This window comes from Cyprinodon tularosa, unplaced genomic scaffold (assembly GCF_016077235.1).
Source record: "Cyprinodon tularosa strain WSP-4 unplaced genomic scaffold, ASM1607723v1 ctg184, whole genome shotgun sequence".
In the NCBI taxonomy this organism is placed as follows: domain Eukaryota; kingdom Metazoa; phylum Chordata; class Actinopteri; order Cyprinodontiformes; family Cyprinodontidae; genus Cyprinodon; species Cyprinodon tularosa.
Genome location: NW_024038639.1, coordinates 869,161 through 889,362, shown reverse-complemented (window position 1 = coordinate 889,362; position 20,202 = coordinate 869,161). Strand labels below are relative to the sequence as shown.

The 20,202-nt window shown below is 37.5% G+C and overlaps 1 protein-coding gene across 1 annotated transcript in view; it reads right to left on the bottom strand.

Annotated features, from left to right (window-relative positions):
- Nucleotides 1-20,202, bottom strand: part of bmper (BMP binding endothelial regulator) — a 52,555-nt gene that overhangs the window by 21,434 nt on the left and 10,919 nt on the right. Inside the window, exon 3 of the mRNA XM_038282493.1 lies at nt 5,353-5,452. Within this exon, the coding sequence (XP_038138421.1) occupies nt 5,353-5,452 (100 nt within the window). The remainder of the gene's footprint in view (nt 1-5,352; nt 5,453-20,202) is intronic.

Below are 20,202 nucleotides of genomic sequence, written 5' to 3'. Positions count from 1 at the left end.
CTAACGAAATGCTTAAGATCCAGTATAAAGCATCTGGTATCAGAAAAATGTGCCCATGCAGCCCCAACCCTCCACTGCTCACCTATAAATACAGCTTCAGAGGAAAACATTTAGATGTAACAGCTACTCTTTAAATTACTGTACACCCTCTGCACTGTCACCCACTTTCCTTTCAGCGCTGAATGAGAAGCCGATTCATTTCATCCCTGTTACAGTAAACGGTCTCAGATCAATGTTGAACTTTTCATACATTGAAACCCAATCACAGCCATTGATCTACTCTCTTATTTTGTCAAATAAATCCTACGATACTATATCACTGCTGCAGGAAGATTTGCAGTAATGTAGAAAAGAAAGATGAGATTAGGTAATAAAATCCTGTTCAAACTCCTACACCAACACAGTGTGACAGTAAAACAGGGCTTTTTGAAACTATTCTTCATTATGGACTTTCCCCAAATATACAACCATTTATGAGCTCACTATTCAATGGGGTTTATTGGGATTTTATGCAGTGGATCAGTCTAATGTCTCTACCAGCTTTGCGTGTCTAGAGACTAAAATTTCTACCCATTTGTTATTAGCAAAATAGCTCGAGTTCAGTCAGACTGGATTGGATTTCCAGTGAGACTTAGGTCTCATACCGAGAAGGAGATTTCTGAGGCTAGTTGGGGATGCTAGTTTGTATTAGTCTGTCACATTAAATCCTAATAAAACACATTGAAATCTGCATTCAAAGGGTGTAAATTCTTTATTGAGGAGCTTTTTCTGTCTCTTCCTAGTTACTTTTTGTATTTTATCAGCATAAAGCTGCATCTTCACGCTATCAAATATGATAGACATCAACATTTTAAAGCATCAACAGGGCAAACCAGCAGTTTGGAAATGGAATAATTTGTTTTGACAATAATAATCTGTAGTCTGATTAAAGGCCAGACTTCTTAATGTTCAGTCTATGTAAGTGGTGTTTTTTCCTGCATTTATTTCAGAGTGAACGTGTTGATATAAAACCTATGATGCTACATAGTGTTGAATAAAAACTGCTTCATAAATAAAGGTTGTGTTTTTGTTTGAAAAGAGCAGAATAAGCACAATCAGAATGACTCTCTTATGATCCTGAATACTTTAGAGTCGATTTCTCAGACTTCATGAAACAATTAAAATCACGTTACTGTAATTTAAGCTACATCAACCCAGATGTTTTTACTTTCCTTTCTAATTTTGTTCTGAAATCTACTGTGGTTGCAACAATTCCAAGGATTTTGTAAACTTTAAAGGTAAAATAAAACACTTCTGCTTGACTATCTATATTGGCTATATTGATCGGTGATGGTTCAAATATTAAATCAGCATAAGCTGCAAACAGAAAACTCCTTTTTATGTGATAAAAAACCTAAATAGCAGTTTTTAATAAAAGCTAATTTGCTTTTTATTATGGCAAGTGTAAAGTTGGTTATTAAGCTACTCTCGACCAGAGTCTTAGTAATAAAGTGAAACGTTCTGACTGTGATTCTCATCAACTGTCAGCATAATTTCATAAAGAGATGCTGATGTGTTCTCAGAGGCAAAGACAAAGCAGGTTTAGTTGCTCAGTCCCAGGAATCAAAATAAGATCTAAAAGCGGCTGCGGTGACGACACAGGGCTTTTTCTGCTCCGAGCGGAACGAGGTCCGCCTCTGTTAATGAAGTGCTGCGTCGTAAAACAGAGAGCTGCAAACAAATAGGCTGTGGCCCGGCGGAGCGGGAGGTAGGTGTGAAGGATTTTATATTTCCATGGAGTTGCATGGCTGCAGCAAACCTATTCCAAAACAATAAGGACATTTTGGAGGAATGGAGGAAAAGGTTTGGATGTCAAGAAACTCACAAGGACAGTTCTGAGGGAGAATATAATATATAAGTATTATGTACATTATTATACACAATAACTTTTAAGGGTTACATTAAAAAATACATATTTTCTTTTGATTTTAGAAAATGTTTTTTTAGTATCCTTTAAAGGTTTACTTTGAATTTATTTTTCTTAAGCATTATAAACGTGGCCTGTACATGAATTACAGGTGCTGGTCATAAAATTAGAATATCATGAAAAAGTAGATTGATTTCAGTAATTCCATTTAAAAAGTGAAACTTGTATATTATATTCATACATTACATACAAACTCATATATTTCAGATGTTTATTTTGTTTAATTTTGATGATTACAAATGACAACAAATGAAAATCTCAAATTCATCATATCAGAAAATTAGAATATTACTGAAGACCAATAAAAACAAAGGATTTATAGAAATGTTGGCCAACTGAAAAGTATGAACATGAAAAGTATGAGCATGTACAGCACTCAGTATTTAGTTGGGCCTCCTTTGGCCTGTATTACTGCAGCAATGCGGCGTGGCATGGAGTCGATCAGTCTGTGGCACTGCTCAGGTGTTATGATAGCCCAGGTTGCTCTAATAGTGGCTTTTAGCTCTTCTGAATTGTTGGGTCTGGTGTATTGCATCTTCTTCTTCACAATACCCCATAGATTTTCTATGGGGTTAAGGTCAGGAGAGTTTGCTGGCCAATTAAGAACAGGGATACCATGGTCCTTCAACCAGGTACTGGTAGCTTTGGCACTGTGTGCAGGTGCCAAGTCCTGTTGGAAAATGAAATCTGCATCTCCAAAAAGTTGGTCAGCTGCAGGAAGCATGAAGTGCTCTAAAACTTCCTGGTATGTGGCTGCGTTGACCCTGGACCTCAGAAAACACAATGGACCAACACCAGCAGATGACATGGCACCCCAAACCATCACTGACTGTGGAAACTTTACACTGGACTTCAAGCAACGTGGATGAAGTGCCTCTCTTCTTTTCCTCCAGACTCTGGGACCTTGATTTCCAAAGGAAATGCAAAATTTACTTTAATCAGAGAACATGACTTTGGACCACTCACCAGCAGTCCAGTCCTGTTTCTCTTTAGACGCTTCTGACGCTGTCTATGGTTCAAGAGTGGCTTGACACAAGGAATGCGACAGCAGAAACCCATGTCTTTCATACGTCTGTGTGTGGTGGTTCTTGAAGCACTCACTCCAGCTGCAGTCCACTCTTTGTGAATCTCCCCCACATTTTTGAAGGGGTTTTGTTTCACAATCCTCTCCAGGGTGCGGTTATCTCTCTTGCTTGTACACTTTTTTCGACCACATCTTTTCCTTCCCTTCGCCTCTCTATTAATGTGCTTGGACACTGAGCTCTGTGAACAGCCAGCCTCTTAAGCGATGACCTTTTGTGTCTTGCCCTCCTTGTGCAAGGTGTCGATGGTCGTCTTTTGGACAACTGTCAAGTCAGCAGTCTTCCCCATGATTGTGTAGCCTATAGAACTAGACTGAAAGACCATTTAAAGGCTTTTGCAGGTGGTTTGAGTTAATTAGCTGATTAGAGTGTGGCACCAGGGGCCATCAATTTTGAACCTTTTCACAATATTCTAATTTTCTGATATGATGAATTTGAGATTTTCATTTGTTGTCATTTGTAATCATCAAAATTAAACAAAATAAACATCTGAAATATATGAGTTTGTATGTAATGTATGAATATAATATACAAGTTTCACTTTTTAAATGGAATTACTGAAATCAATCTACTTTTTCATGATATTCTAATTTTATGACCAGCACCTGTATATGAGCTAAACCAGATAAACATCTAAAAAACAAACCTTTCATACCTCACTGGTGATGAAATTACAGAAATGTTTAGCATAATGAGGTTAAAACATTTATTCCTGCTCTTCTTGTAAAGATGCAAAAAACTCCTCACATATTAATGACATAAAATATTAGAAAACTAAAAATCTTCAAAACATCTAAGAAGAAGCTTTAACCAGAAGGAAAATGAAATCCTGCTGAGAAATTATTCTGAAATAAAACCTAAACTGTTAGGATGACTGTCTGGCCTTACAGCTCCTATGAATCAAAATGGCCGACACTGAGTGGGGAGGAACCAATAATCCACCAAACCCTTTTCCACAAGTGTGGAATATAACTTAACACATCTTATAACAATTTTTCCAAACCGAAAGGACAGGAGAACACTGAAACCTTTTATCAAGGAAGGCAGATGTGAGACGATCTTCATAAGTCAGAAAATGGGCTCCAGAAAATATTTATCTGACTAAACTTGAACATACAGTCAAATATAATTGAACAAGCAAGAAACTTACTTCCTGATTAATTAGAAATACATTTTCCCATGGTGCACTTTGTTGAGGCTGGTAAGAAAAGGAAACCTATTGCTTTGATAGATTATGCCACTGTAATAACTGTGTTGTAAAGAGGAAATAATCCTTCAAGTATAAAAAGATGCACTGTAAAGAACAATGGACCATTTATCAATTTCTCCAAATAGTACTTTTTTAGGAAAGGTTAAAATCTGGTGAAGTGAAGAAAAAACAGATAAAGGCTAAAATTAAAAAGGGGAAACTTTTTAGTCAAAGCTCCTATTTTGAACAATTAGATGAAAATGACAAAATATCAAACAAACAAAAAATGTCTAAACAGAGGCTTTTTGTTCTGGTTGAGCAAAATACTTAATCTGATGCTTTTAATTTGATTATCTGGATGGATTCTTTACTTACTCATTGGTTTTGCAGGTAATTTTTTTTTCATATCTCCTTTATGGGCCAGATTTCTGGAAAACTGAGATCTTCCATGCAAGCTATTGCATTTTTTATATGCTATAATAAAAAATAAATAAATAAAGTGAAATGAAGATGTAAAGATCTGCTATACCCATTTAGCTTCAAATTAAATTTGACCAACATTTTCTAGTATCAACAATTTGTGAACTTTATTTCAAATCTATCAAATAATAAGGCAACCCTTAAGCGTGTTTAAATTTGCTTATTTTTCAGAGATGTTTAAGGTAAAGCTCAGAAAGATGCAGCCCATGGATGTATAAACAAACATATCCTCTAGCATGATTTCAGACTCATAAAAGTAACTGTATTTCTGTTGCTTGTAAACCTGACGGTGAACCCCCTCCGCAGCCAAACTGTCTCCACACGCTGCAGCTGTGTGTACGTGGCTTCAAATGACGTGAAAAAAAGCATGCAGATTTACTCCCACAGGTTGCATTAAGGCCTGGCTGTTTGCATACAGAGCGATAAAGTGGTCTCTGATGGTTTGGTAAGTCTGTATGAGCTTTATGTTTCTGTGTTATAACAGCCCCCCCTCTATTAAAGTCTTGCAGCTGCAGATACCTCAGAGCTACAATAAACCCTCCAAGGTTCATTGTTATCATCATCGCTGTCATATCAGGGTCAAAACACATAGTGGCAGAGGGTCGTCTTTCTCCGGCTCTGCTGGTCTGTCTTACCTTTACACCTCTCACAGCAGGCGCCGGTCTGTTTCACCACCAGGGCACAGTCTTCAGACACCAGCGGACATTTCTCCTGTTTACAGTCTGCTTTCCCGTCCTGCAGAGAGGGGGAAAAAAGCCCCCGCTGTTATTTTCATGCTTTATCTCAAACCTACGACTTTATTCCAACATTTGCATCGATTCTAATTTAATCTCTTCCTTTTTTCTGTATGTTGTTTTCCGTTGCCAGTTAATTTGAAAACTTGAAGAACCGTTTTATAAAATCATAACATTCAGAGTCCAAATTGCAGCTTTTTTTTTTGCTTTAAAGTAAGTGCTTGGAGACAGCTATCCTTACAAAGATGGCACCTAATAAAGATGCTTTAAAGCTTTCTGGAAAAAGCAGACAAACATTAAGTCCTCATGAGGCTCATTGTTTGAGGTAATCACCCCCAAATGTAATTATTTAATGTTCAGTTTTTATTACCCTGACATGACCAACCTTGCGTTTCTGATTTAAAGCACGAGCACTACGTAAGCCTTCAATTATTTATCCTTTTTTTCTTTCTTCATATTAACAAAAAGCTCTTTAGGACACTTTAAATCAACATATGATGACTCTATTTCTAAAATTTATGGGCAGATTTGGTGCAATCCTCTTTGTCAGACACCTTCTCTTGCAGACTGCATCTAAAAAACAGTTCTCTATAAATTAGTAAGATGCCTTAGAAGGAAAATTGCTTTAGTATGAGCTAAATGGAAGCTTAAAAAAAGAACACTGCACTCACAGTTACAGTTACAGAAAAGGCACAAAGTATAATCAGCCTATTTAGAAAAAAATTATTCTAATTGAAGATTAATGGGACTTTTAAGGATATTACTTCTATATTTGTAAAAGTTAAATGACTCAAACCATTTCTACATTTCAATACATGTGCAGAAACAGGCAAAAATATAATTAAATTATAGTCATGTTTACTACATGTAGCAACATAAAGGGCGTATTTTAGTTCATCTAAGGCCTATAGCCTAAAGGTTCAGTAATTTGTAGACTTTTGTAGTAATTTGTGTATATATATTCTCAGTATTATCAGCATTAGAAAGATAATTTACATCCCATATAAGGTTAGGGGTGAATAAATTGATAACTGAGGTAGGTAGTAAAACAATAAACCAAGCTTTGAACATCTCAGAGCTATGTTGAATCTTTAATCTGAAAAAGGATCAAGGTATGGCGCGAATGCAAAACCTAGACATGGGCTCAAAGGCTGGGCGAAAGGAAGATGAATGTAGTGATGACGAGAGGTCGATTTTCTCTGGAGGGGAAACACCTCAGAGATGTTTCGCCTCCAGAGAAAATCGACCTCTCGATAATCTGTCCTTGCAACACCTCATAGGACGACAGATTATTGATGCATCCAACAATCTTTATGAAAATATATAAAGAACAAAGTCATTATCAAACACAAAACAAAGACTTGTTTGTCTCTTTTGCGACAGAGCGTGTAGAATAGATGTGAAAAATCCAGTTGTTTTAGTTTCAAGCAAATTAGTTAAGCAATGTCATAACGATTCAAATGACTTGATATAAATATAACAACAAACCAACGACTCCAATGACCCAGAAGAACGACAGGAAGATCACATGCCGTAAGGAGGAGGGGCTTCCAACCTCAGCACTTGAGCTACAGCTTGTTTCATTGTGAACTAACAGAACTGTCAAAGACATCTGAATATCTGTCGCAACAGTTTCAGAACAACAGAGCAAAAGTCTAGTTGCATCCAATTTAAACCTGTTTTGTGTTTCCTATCAACCTGATGACTGAGGATTTTCACAGGCATGTAAAAGTAGAAGATGCTACATACAGGAGTCGAGATCCACCCTAAACACACTCAGAGCAGGATTAGTTTAAATCAAGCAGGATCGTGTTTTAGAGTGAGAAACTTTTTTATTTCTAACACCCAGAACAATCACTTTAATGCCTGATATTTGCACATGTCTGAAGAGACCAATTTGCAATACCAAACATGCAAGTATACTTATAGGATTCAATAAAGTCAGACCATTAGAAGACCACTATCACTTTTCCAAGTTTGAAACTTGCAGCCTGAGAAATAAAATATGACTCAGCCTTAAAAGTGAGCTGTGAATTTTCACACCAGCACAACAAACCTCCTGTCGCCTTCCGACACACTGCGCACCGTGTCCGTCAGCACAGCAACATGCAGCGTGGGACTGGACACAACCAGCGTCGCCTAATTCTCTCAAGTTTCACACCCAGTCTTTACGGCCGGGTTTGTCCCCATTCTGAGTGTGTTTTATTTTACAAACTGTGAGGGTTTATAAAGCTGAGGCTGGCAGGCCCCGCGGCCCTGTGGCCCTGCGGCAGGAGGCTCTAACAAGGACGGATCAAAGGAGTGCGAAAATAAACCCGGCCCGGTTTAATATAGCTGCAGCCCTCCTACTAAACCCCAACCACACCGAGGTCAGATGATGTCATGACAGAAGAGGAGGAAGGAAGCAAGGAAACCGAGATGGAAAGAAGTAAAGGATGAATTGAGATGTATCAGAGGGAAAATGAAAGGTAGATGAAAACTGTTTCAATGAAATGATTAATATCTGTTATTATATTCCTATGGAGGCAATTTAAATAATTTGAAACTACAGAGTGCAAATATTAATCATGGAACAATAGCATCAAAAACAACTAAAGTATATAACCCTATAAAAATGCCCATCATTGTCATGATCTTGGCGCTGATGGTCTGATAACTCATTTCAATCACCTGCCTCACTCAGTCCAGGTCTCATTACCGTTCATCTGTTCCTCCTGTTTCAGCTTCCATTTGACCAGCATTCAGACCAGCCATCAGTGCCAGATTACTCCAGCCTGTAGAGAGATTTCTCTAGCATACCTGAGAGTTTCTCAATGCCTGATCCTGACCCGTTCTGCCTCTTGACTTCTGAGTTCTGATCTGTTTGCCTGGCCTGTCCTCGGACTCCTGCTAGATTTTTGCCTGTCTGTTAACTGAACCTCATCGTTCTTTCCCAACATCGTTCTGGATTTCCCTTTGGTTCCCCTTTGGACCTCTGATCTGCTGGCTCTTACTCCAAAACACTTCTTCGACACCAGCTTTGGCTTATCACTCTGGATTATCCTGCCTTCCTTCATCTGCTCGGTTCTGATCTTCTGCCTGTTCTCCGACATCCGAGTCTTCAGCGTCTGGGACTCTCTATGCGGCGCACAACGCATCTTGTCGGCAGCTGACCATCTGGATCCAACCTCGTCCTCTGGGCACGCACTGAACTATAAGACCATGTTATGGACTCACATATTCTTTATCATCCCCGCCAGATAGACAGACATTAACCTGCGTTCTCCCCCTGCAGAGGTTCCTGCCTTAGATGCCGACGTCCTTCTCTGCAGCTCCGTCTTAAATAAAGGTTTTGTTAAACCTAACTGTTTTTACGCCTCAAATACTGGGTCCTTTTGGTCTTAGTTCTAAGATTCATATGATTAACACATTTGTAACACCCCTGCAAACAATGTTTTAGCTACAAAATGGAAATAAGAAAATATCAAGACAATACCAATAGGGAAGCAGAACTTTATACCGGTATCAGGTAATAACTTGTAGGGGGAAAAAAACAGTGTATTTTTATTCTTTCTGTGTATTTGAATTCTTTATGCCATATCGTAAAGTATTTATTAGTCTTTTTTTTTTTTATTATGCTCTGCTTTAAAACTAAAAAAATAATCTTGAGAGCACATTTATAAGGTGTTTTAACATCAGACTGTGATACAAGGATCTAATCTAGACACTACTTATTGCTAATTGCGATAAAAAAAGCTTTCGCTTAACTTTTTCCTTAAAATTAATTTACTGCACCACAAAATTGACATGTATACCGAAGAACCTAACTGTCAGTAAGGATGCAGGTTAGGGTAGCGTGTCACCAACTCCACATGATATTTTATATCTTAAAGTTAAACATTACCCCAAATTATTCAATGCATAGTTTGGGACACAAAGAAAAGTTGGAGAATCTCAGTATGAGATTATTCCATTCTTTTTTATTTCTGTTGACTGCCTGTAGAATTTTGAAACAACTGCACCACAGGAAAGGAAGCTTGGCCGTGGAAATAGAGCCACTAGACGGTGAAAACGTGACATGTCAAAGTGCAAAACAACCAGAACGCTCCGCGATCAATCGCTGATGAGGTGGTTCTTCAGACCACTGCTGCCTTATAAGCATAACCCTGGACCCAGCCTGTAATTTTCAACTAAAGCCATGGGTAAATTAAGAAAGCTACACAGTGGGTATTCCAATAACTGCTAGGAAAAAAAGATTTCTATAAATATTTTAACCGTAATCGTCTATCATGAGGACAGCTGTAGTTAAGCTGCTGAAATGTTCCCATATACTATTAAAGGTTACAGTAGACATGCGGTAGAAACTTAAAGCTTCTGAGTTTTAGATCTGACTTTCAGACATCTTCTCTTTTTTTTTTAAACAATCCAACCATTTCTTAATCCTTGCAGCATCACAAGACGCCGGCGCTTATCTAACTGAGGTATGCTTCACCTTCCAGAACAAAGAAAACATTCTCACACTGAGAATGAGCTAATTTTGGTGCCTCGTTTAAGAAATTCCCTAAAAATCTAAAATCCGGTAAAGGCCTTTTAAGTTCTGAGAACCAGTTAGGTGGATGCATCTGGAAGGTTATGTCCTCCTCCGTCTCCATCCTGGTATCCATTAGCGGAGCGGCGGTGGTACATGTGACCCTCTCCACTGCTCCCCTCTTTGCGTCGGGGTCAGCGGTCACAGTGGGTCACCTCGCCTTATAAACACTCGAAATACCACCCCGGCACCAAGGCTGCTTGACTGTCTGTTGCAGAGAGCGAGACCCCCCTCCTGCCCCACAATACACACAAACATGAAGGGGGATAAAGCATCGGTATGCTGATATAAGTGGTTTTGTGTCAAAGGGAAAGTGAGTATGATGATGCCAGTGGGGCAGCCTGCGGTTACACAAAAGCTGACGCGTTTTTGTTAGATTAACTTATTTAGCTTTTTCTTTTTGTTTTTCTTCTCAATAATCTTCCAGACAGAACGTTACACAAACTCAGAGCTGGACATAAATAAATCGTCTAAAACATTTTTCTTTAGCCCAATCAGTTCAGCTTCATTTGACCATAAACAATCTGAGCTTCCAAATATATCAAGGAAACAAAAAAGAAATTCAGAAGTAATCGCATTGTATAACTGGGCCATTTTTAAATTCAATCAGGGAAAATTCAATAACTTACTGACGTGATGATTGAATGTAAAAGGTCAAATACTGTAAATTGGTTACGCTAAAAGTCATTACAATTAACCCCGCTCTAAATCCCCTGACTGAATTAGGAATACAGTAAATAATACATTGACATTTTTTTAGGATTAGATATTATGAAATTAGTTAGTATGGTCCAGCCCATAATGTTTAGATTGAAATGTAGTAAAAGCAAACATGTTTGTATTTTTTAAAGAAAAATTATTGGATTAAATGTTCCATCTACAGTTCACATTATGTTGTTTATCCTCTATAATCTGTTTTTAGGGTTTTTTTTACTTAAAGGTACACTATGCAACCGGGGTTGATTTTCCAGCGAGGCTCCCCCCAGAGGGCGAAAGTAAAAGTGCACTGTCGTAAATATGCTCAGCTGTTCTCCTGGTTTCTCCGTCAAGCCAGGCGCAGTTGTTTTGAGCTTAGCAGACAGGCGAACGCAATGAATCACCATGTCTACTGCGGTAAGTGACTATTTTGTGCCAATTTTTGAGTTTGAAAATTTAGCATGTTTTCATACATTATTTGTTATGCATGAGTCTAAATAACAAAGATCGTAGTTAGCCAAGTTCTCGCCGTAAAGCAAGACCGACTCTCGCGAGACTTCTGAGCCTGTGGGTGCGGGCCGAGGGCTCCTGCAATTGCAAGTGCGGTATTTCCCCCCCAGACCACCAGGGCGGCAGAGAATACCTTTGTTCAACCTGAAATGACTCATTTAATCATCCAAAACGTTATGGAACACATTAATTAACTGAAAAATGTTGCATAGTATGCCTTTAATGATACCACTCGATGATACACAATCAATACAGAACATTACAACTTTTTTTCTTTTTTATGCTTTTTTATATTGTCTTTAACCTTTTGTACTCTATATAAGCTACTGGAACCATAATTTCCCCGAAGGTGTAATCCCAAGGGATAAATAAAGTTTAATCTAAGTCTAAGTCAGTATTTCCTTGGACCCAAAGTTTAAGTAAAATGAGGGCATATCACTAGGAGGCGACAGTGTTCACTGCTTCTTCTTATTGTGATTCTTCTTTATTTTTCTTCATCTTCATTTCTCCTGTCTTACGTCGACGTCTTCCATCAACCTCTCCATCTATGTTTGTGGTCATAAACAACAACCTAAACCAGCCAAAAACTAAATCAAATATAATAAATTGATCGATCTAAAAAAAAAGGGGAGTAAAAATCAAACAAAGGCTGGTTTCTAATTCCAGGCATTCCCTTCCTACTAATATGAGCTTTAAACGAGCTCACAGCACAAAAGGAAAAAAGCTCCTTAAGCTTTCATTTTACAAGTCGTTTTTCCTTTTCAAGTCTTTTCTCTGTCGCGGTGAAGTGATGGAGAGATAAGGCGGCGTCAGCTCGTCACCATCGGCCCTCAAATTAAAGCCCCATTTACGCCCATGGACCGTAACGCCTCCCAACCTCACAAACCCTAACTGCCTTTTTAAAATATGACCTTTTACCTAACGTCTAAAGGACCTAGAGGAGACAAATTCATCTGTACTTCTACTTTGTTTTTCAACAGGATCATTCATCTGGCCTGCAGATGGTTTTGATTAATAGAAAGTGAATTAAAGAATTGCATCATGGTTTAGTTTAAAAAGATCATTGAAATTGGTCGATAATACATGAAAACGTCCTGTCAATTTTATTTATTTGAAAATAAAGTGCCCTAACAGGATTCCTCTGCTCAATGAAACAATAATATCATCATACATGTTTATAAATCAGGTTTAATCATGATTCAGCTAAGAAATAACTTATCAGTCAGTCCAGAAATGGCTACAAAGCCCTTTGTTGGACTTTGGGACTCAAATGAACCAAAGTGAAACTGTCACTAATGGAGAAATATATTAAACAGTTGGCTACTTTTTAGGAGTAAGAGCAAAATGACTCAGAGAGTACATCAAGTCTGCTAAACATTATTCTAATTCAGTGATTTCCATTGCCAGTGAGAAGGGACTGCAAATCTATAGAAACACTTTAGCTTTCCTTTTCCATTAAGTCTATTAAAGTCATAGTTTAAGACGATACAAAATGAAGACAGGTGTTTTGTTCAGTGAAATTCTTATAGTATATTTTCTCCAATTATTACCAAAAATACTACAGTATATAAGAAAATGATAAAGAAAAGATGGCATCAGAAAACACATCTTCAAATCCAGCTGTATTTGTTGTACTGCAACAGTTAGAAACCAAAACGTACTATGTTTCTGTAACTTTGTGTTTAATTTAGTGGGTTATGTCAATAAAAAATAAATTAAAGATTAATAGGACTTATCAAAATTTTTCTCTTGAAATGTTCTCCAGACAATTCAAAATATTAACATTTCTTGTGTCTTCATAAAGTCATTGCAATAGCATTGCATTGTAATAGCATTGGTACGTCATGCAAATGTTTGAAGATGATTTTTCATTTTGGGCTCTGGAATCCTTACAGTGCTTTGTTATTTTTAAAGGAATAATTAAACTTTTGAGACGATAAGTTGAAAAGAAGAGTGCAATGTCAAAAATACTTCTTAAAATTGCTTGAGTAAAAAAAAGAAAAAGAAAAGATTTTTGCATAATCCGATTAAGGTTTACCTTTTGAAAGAGCATTTAAATGCAAACCATTAGGAAATCTTCACCAGAAACATGTGACCTCCCCCACCACCATGATGCTATCATAAACAGCTAATCTCTCCCAGTGGATGTTTGTGTGGTTTATTTATAAGAGTTTATTCTTCAGTTTGTGGAAATTATTGAGATTGGTAAACTCACCCTTATTCCTTCATAATATTTGTTGATGATACATTTAACTGTTGCAAACATTTTTACTCATGTTCTATTTTTTTTATACATATGAAATCTAAAAATATCAACAAACTCATGAGGTATTCTTCTAAAAATCTATGTTTATTGACTTTTAAAGCAACTTAATCAGAAAGTACATTTTCATTTCTAATGTGGACACTGAAGCCATAAAGTTACTGGATTGAAAAAAAAAAAAAAGTTCCGCTGACAGACAGGATGACAGAATAAGCAGCGTTAAGGCGACACAGGAGTTCTGACATAAGTCGTCCAAATCATGTCTGACATCAGAAGATGAAAAAAGAAGGTGTAAGGTGACGTATTTACATTTTTTAGAAGCGTAAAACAGAGTAAAGACGGCAACTGATAATAGAGTTGGTGTTTTGTTATCAGCTGCCTTCCTCTTGTATTGATCATGCAGTGTTTAGGTAGAAGCGGAAAACGACCTTTGACCTTCCTGATGGATCGATTCCAGCTACCGGGTGTAAAAACTTCCATAGAGAAACCTCCAGGAATGTTTGTCTGATCAATTGAAGGAGGCTGGATTGCTAACTGTGGGTTCGTGTAACGTCTAAGTATGAAATGACGCAGACTTGCTCGGCCATTTAACATACATGCTCAGAACAGGATGAGCTGAGATGTTTGTTTGATTTAACTTCAATATGAAGCAAAAACAACTCATGTCTGTCTGGTCAAAGCTCCCAACTTTTCACATTTCATTATATTAAGTTTTTTTCTCTATGAAATTATCCAGTACTTTGATTTAAGTTTTATTTAAGATTACTTTTTTCTCACAAAACATACTCTAATCAGCATCTAGAGCACAAATATAGGTTCATCTGCTCTGTACGGATATTTATTTTAAGCTGTTTCATGAACACTGCCATGGGAAGTAATGAAAGAAAGAGAAATTTTTAAATCCTGCTGTGCTTATTACCTTATTACTATTAGTATTCAATATTTTTTCTATCTGATATCTATTCAAACCTGCAAAAAAAATATAGAGATCAGTTTTATAAAGACTTAAATATAAAAAAATGGCAAAAAGTCAGTAAAGGATATTGTGAGGTTCTTTTGGATCATCTTGAAAAATATGCAGATATGTGAAATCTATTGGTTTCTATTCGCTTCTTAAATACATAATCTAACCTAAAACAAATCCTCTGAGATTAAGCAATTTGTTCAAATAGTCTCCTGAGTGAGACGACACCACCTTTAAACAAACCAGTTTTTACATTACAAAAAAAAGCAAAGATATTTTAAAATATAGAAATAATATAAATTTCAAACAAGATAATCAGGAAAAAATTAGAGGAGCAGAATTGAGATTTATAATTTCAAACTGTATAATATCTTTATTTTCTACATAGCAATGCTTCTCTGAGCAAAACCTTCAGCAGGCCACTACAGGTTATGAATTGATTATAATTATTTTACAATAATTAAAACTGGTCTGTTGTGCAGTATCTTTGTTTCTCATCTCTTCTAAAGGCCTGAATGCATGAAGAGTTTCAGGTTATTTAAATAAATTCCAAGGAAATCAAACAGAATTTAATTTTTAGTTAAGACCAAAGCTTTTAGTTTTAGTGTTATTAATATCTGTTTAAGAAACTGAAAAAACTGAATTTCCTTTTTATTCGATATCCATAAAATGACAAAAAATACTTTAAAAAAAGGATGGTCAAAATAACATTAAAACAAGATTTCTATTTAAAAATTTTCATGCCAATAATTTCTGTTGCATGTTGTTGCCAGAGGGGGGCAGTGTAGGTGGAATTGCTTAAAGGAATAGTACACCCAAAACATGATTAGCCTTCATTTTCTACTCACCCCCATGCTGAACAACACTCTGGAGTACTTTTTTGATATCTCAAATGCATCTGGAGATCTGGGAGGCTTCTTGCTTTCTGCTGACATTCAAATAATGGAGGTCTATTTTGCCCGAGACAGAAAGGTCCATAAAAGTCCACAAAAAACGTTTCAATATTCCTCCATACTGCTCGTCCAATGTATTCCAAGTTTCCTCAGTGGGAAGCATCAAGAATTTACTCGAAACGAAGTCATTTAGAATGTTTTTAGAGCATAAACAGTAGTGTATAGGATTTCCTGAAAGCCCGCACATGCGCGATCACGACGCTACGGAAGCCGGCAGACCAAACCAGCGCATTCAGCTCGGCAAAGAACTCATGCTCTTCCTCAACACTGAAGTCCTCAGACAATTTTCTGTCGTTGTTTCTTTCTTTGCACAGGTAAACGGCACATTTCTTCTTCTACACTTGCATTATTGGAAGAGCAGATGCTGAATGCGCACTTTCATCTGGTTTGGTCTGCCGGCTTCCGTAGCGTCGTGATCGCGCATGTGCGCGCTTTTAGGAAATCCTATACACTACTGTTTATGCTCTAAAAACATTCTAAATGACTTCGTTTCGAGTAAATTCTGGATGCTACCCACTCAGGACACTTGGAATACATTGGACGAGCAGTATGGAGGAATATTGACACGTTTTTTGTGGACTTTTATGGACCTTTCTGCCTCGGGCACTATAGACCTCCATTATTTGAATGTCAGCAGACAGCAAGAAGCCTCCCAGATCTCCAGATGCATTTGAGATATCAAAAAAGTACTCCAGGGTGTTGTTGAGCATGGGGGTGAGTAGAAAATGAAGGCTAATCATGTTTTGGGTGTACTATTCCTTTAAAGACTAACTAGTAAATAAAGGTAGTTTTCCTGATGGTCACTTTTACAACCATCCTCTCAGATAAAGGCAGTTTCCTCCTGCAGCTCAAAGATGTTCATGTTTAGATTCTCAGTTTCACTGTTTGTGAACGAGTGTGTTTCCGTGTGCTTGGTTATCAGTCCTGTTGATCGCTGAACTTACACACCAGGTCACCCGGTCCGTGACCCATTATACGTCACCCTGCTAGAAATAAGTGTGCATGACGACACTAATGAAAAATGTGGTGGAAAAACAGAAAAAATCGTTGGGTATAGAAAATGGACTTTAACCTGAGCTATCTGAGACTAAAATCTATAAATGAGTCATTTTATAACAAGTATAAGTCGATCTTCCACACCCTGTTGTGTGGATCCTGTCTTTGTCAAATCAGACAGTAGTACCGTTATATTTAGAGATTTTTTCAGCTTTTTTATTTAAATTCTAATTATATTTATTTTATATAAACACCAAATAAACAACTGTAACATAGGTATGAATTCCCACAAGTGGGTCTTCCCTATATGCTGTAGCCACAGTAGGATGCTCTGTAGTTTGACAAGGGTGTAGAAAAAACAGCTTTATATTTCATAAAAGTTGCTTTTAGTTGAGAGTTTTGTTGGCTTCCAATTTTTTAAGAAAATTGTTTAAAAAAGTTTCATACATTTGCTGTTTCAAACTTTATTATAGGTGCCCAATTGAAAATGTTTCACTGATAAACTCCTGCAGACCTATAAATATTTAATTCTACCTCTGGTTCTAACTCCCAAAGAAACAGGTCGTTCAGGTTTTCGATGTTCAGAGAAAACAGCTTTTACATGAAGTGATTTAAAGGAGAAAAGAGGGACGGAGCGGTGGGTGGGGAGGAGAGGAGGAACCGATGAGAGAGCAGCAAAAGACATGAAGATGGACAGACAGATAGACGGGGATGATGAAGTGTGTGACGGAGATGGACTGACTCCTTCCAAGATAACAGATCGCCATGGTGACCTGCCTGTCAATCAGTCTGTCAGCCACATCCACTCTCCGCCCTGCCTCGGCCGGACATGCACAAAGGCCCCTCTGTGTGTCCATACGTGTGTGTGTCCATGCCCACAGAGCCCCTAACAGATACTCCGGACTCGGTAAGCAGACCCCCCATCTCCTCCTCCTACTCTGACCCATGTATGAGTGACACTGGAGACCCAGTGGCTGGCTACCCCCCAAAGAAGGGACTTCATGGTGACACAGGACTCTTTTTGGAAATGCAGAAATGAGTGTGTCGGTCATGCAATGCTGTGAATTCCTCTTTTTTTTTTTTCCCCGCCCCACTGTTTGGTAAACTGAACTTAATGTGTCCCACATGGAATTATTTGCACCAAATTTGGAGCAAAAATGATCCAAATGTTTGGAATTAGAACGTAAAATAAGGAAGAGAAATGACAAACCTTAACATAAGGCGCAGACCTTTCAGCTGCAAATCTACTTCACCGATGTTTCAGCTGACAGGAGAGGAAACCAAAATAAAAACAAAACCGTTTCAGCTGAGGAAGCAGAAATAGAGCTGAACATTTACCCAAGCTAAAGTTAACCTTAACGTCAGCAGAGAAAAACAGGTGAAATTTAACAAAGCCTGAGCCTGGATGTGTGTAAGGTTACGAAGGCATGTATTGTGTGTGTGTGTGTGTGTGTGTGTGTGCGTGTGGGGGGCGGGTGATATGTAAGTGTGTGGAGCAGAGGGGTTAAAGTAGAGATGAAAGGGCAGCCATTGCCTGCTGATGACTGATAGCATTCAGCAGGACTTTACTGATGTCTGCCTGATAACGCAGAGGACAGGAGCCCTCACTGCCACCAACCAGGAGCCAAACAGTAGCTGAGCTTTATGACCATGTGGAGTATCTCAGGTTGGAGTAATGAAGTCATTTGGAACATTTCTAGTATAGCCAGACAGAGTACATTGTCTTTAAAATGTGGTATTAACTTGGAACTATTGGTGGAAGTAAAATGATTTGTTGTCATTAAAAAATGTTTGATTTTAAATTTTGTTTTCAAAATTGAATATAGAAAATAGTGATGTGCTTCTGAAATCACCCTACTGAGCTCTAATAATCTAAAATTCAGAGTCACCAGTTTCTTTAGAAAGTCACTAATTCATTGAATATATAATTATTCTTTATATTAAGTATAAATATAGCTGCCTTTGAACGATTCAGATTGCCTTTCATGGAGACAAGGTTTATACATGAATGAGTAACTCTTATTTAATGCTTTTTTATGCTCTTAGAAATAATGTTAATGCCATCAACAAATACCCATGACTTATATAAACGCGGCAAAATCCTTCACCATCTTCACCATGGATAGGCTGCAGCCATGTCCTGAGTTCCTCATTTTCCCACCACTTTGGTTCAAATTTGCATTTTCCCCATTCTCTAGACTTTTCTCCGCCTCATGCTTCTTTTCCGCAGCATTTTAATGCCACGATTATCAAATTTAATGAATTATAATGCCAATTAAGGCCTTAATTTAAAATATAATAACGACTTTTAATGATTTTTAATGACCCGCAGAAACCCTGGGAGAACAATAGTGAACAAAACGTCCTAATAAAGATGGTAACACTGCAGGTGAGTCAGGGATGAAGTGGTGGAGAAGTTTATAGCAGCATAAGCTAATAAACTAATGTCCAGATCAACCAGAAAAATTATATTTGGATGTTCACTAAACTTTAGGAAAGATGAGTATTAATTGGAGTAAAAGCTAAGAGGGAGCCTGGAGAAGATGCAGAAGTCTACAGATAAAGTGAGAGGATATGTTACCATGACAACTATCGGTTGTCATTGGTGGAAATGTGTCAAAAATAAGCTGTGTAGTCCAGGATGAAGTTCATAAAAGTTAGCAGGATGATGGATGATGCTTAATACCTGAAAGGAACACGTTTATAGGCTGCAGATTACTTAAATCTGCTGCAGAGGTTCCGGTTGGTTTAGATCACATTCAGATTAGAGAAAGTGGATCTGTGGCTAAATTTTAAAGCAGATGTTGCAAAGAATGAGGAAATATTTTAGCTGTTTTATTCTGATAAAAGAACACCTGAAGGTTCTCTCAAATAATTGCAGGATAAAGCAGTTTTCCAAAGCATTAACTCAATTAGGCAAACGACAAATACATGCATGATCTGTACAAATATCAATGAGAAACATGTGTAGTTAAAATAATATAAAAATAGATCTAAAGGGTAGAAAAACATGTGGAGGGTTTTATACAGTCATCATTAAAACCTCTGTTGACTCAGAGGATAAGGAGGAGCACCTTGGGTTTGAACCATAGCTGAGGTTTAACTTCTAATTCTGTAACTTAAAATATTTCTAACAACAACCAAAAGTGTGAAGTTTTAAAATAGCACTGACCATTATGAAGTGTTGACAATGATTCATATGTTTAGATGCAACAATTAAAAAGCTGGTACATGTGGGACTGAAGCAAACTGCTTTAAATCACACAACTCAACCTAATCTGTGCAAATCTCAGTTTCTCACATATTTTCAAGACAATCTGTCGGTTTGGCCAGTGTGTGGCTCCGTCAGCTGAATGCACTTAGGTGATAACTAAACATGCAGATTCTTAAAGTAAACAGCAACTTTTTCCTCCTGATTTGTATGGGAGCTGTCAAACAAAGCTGTGGTAACATTTCCACTGTCAGCTGAGAAGAAACGTGGCTCAAAAATGTTCGTCTAGTTCCCAAAGTTTGGGTTTGGATCCAGCTGGTACTTGTAAAACACATAGAGGAGGAGCTAAGGGCGATGTTTGACATAATCATAGACTCAAAAATAGTTTTTTAAAGCATATTTTCGTAAAGATCACCGAGGCTGTTTGTCATGTCATCATATCCTTGTCCAGTTTGTTTACAAGCATGTAAGCTGATATCTGCTCATTTTGATCAGAGGAAGCAGTGAATGCATCACTCTGTCAGATGACGTGAAATATGAATCTGTTTCAAATCAAAGCAGAAAAACTAGGTTCAACTACATAACCAAATG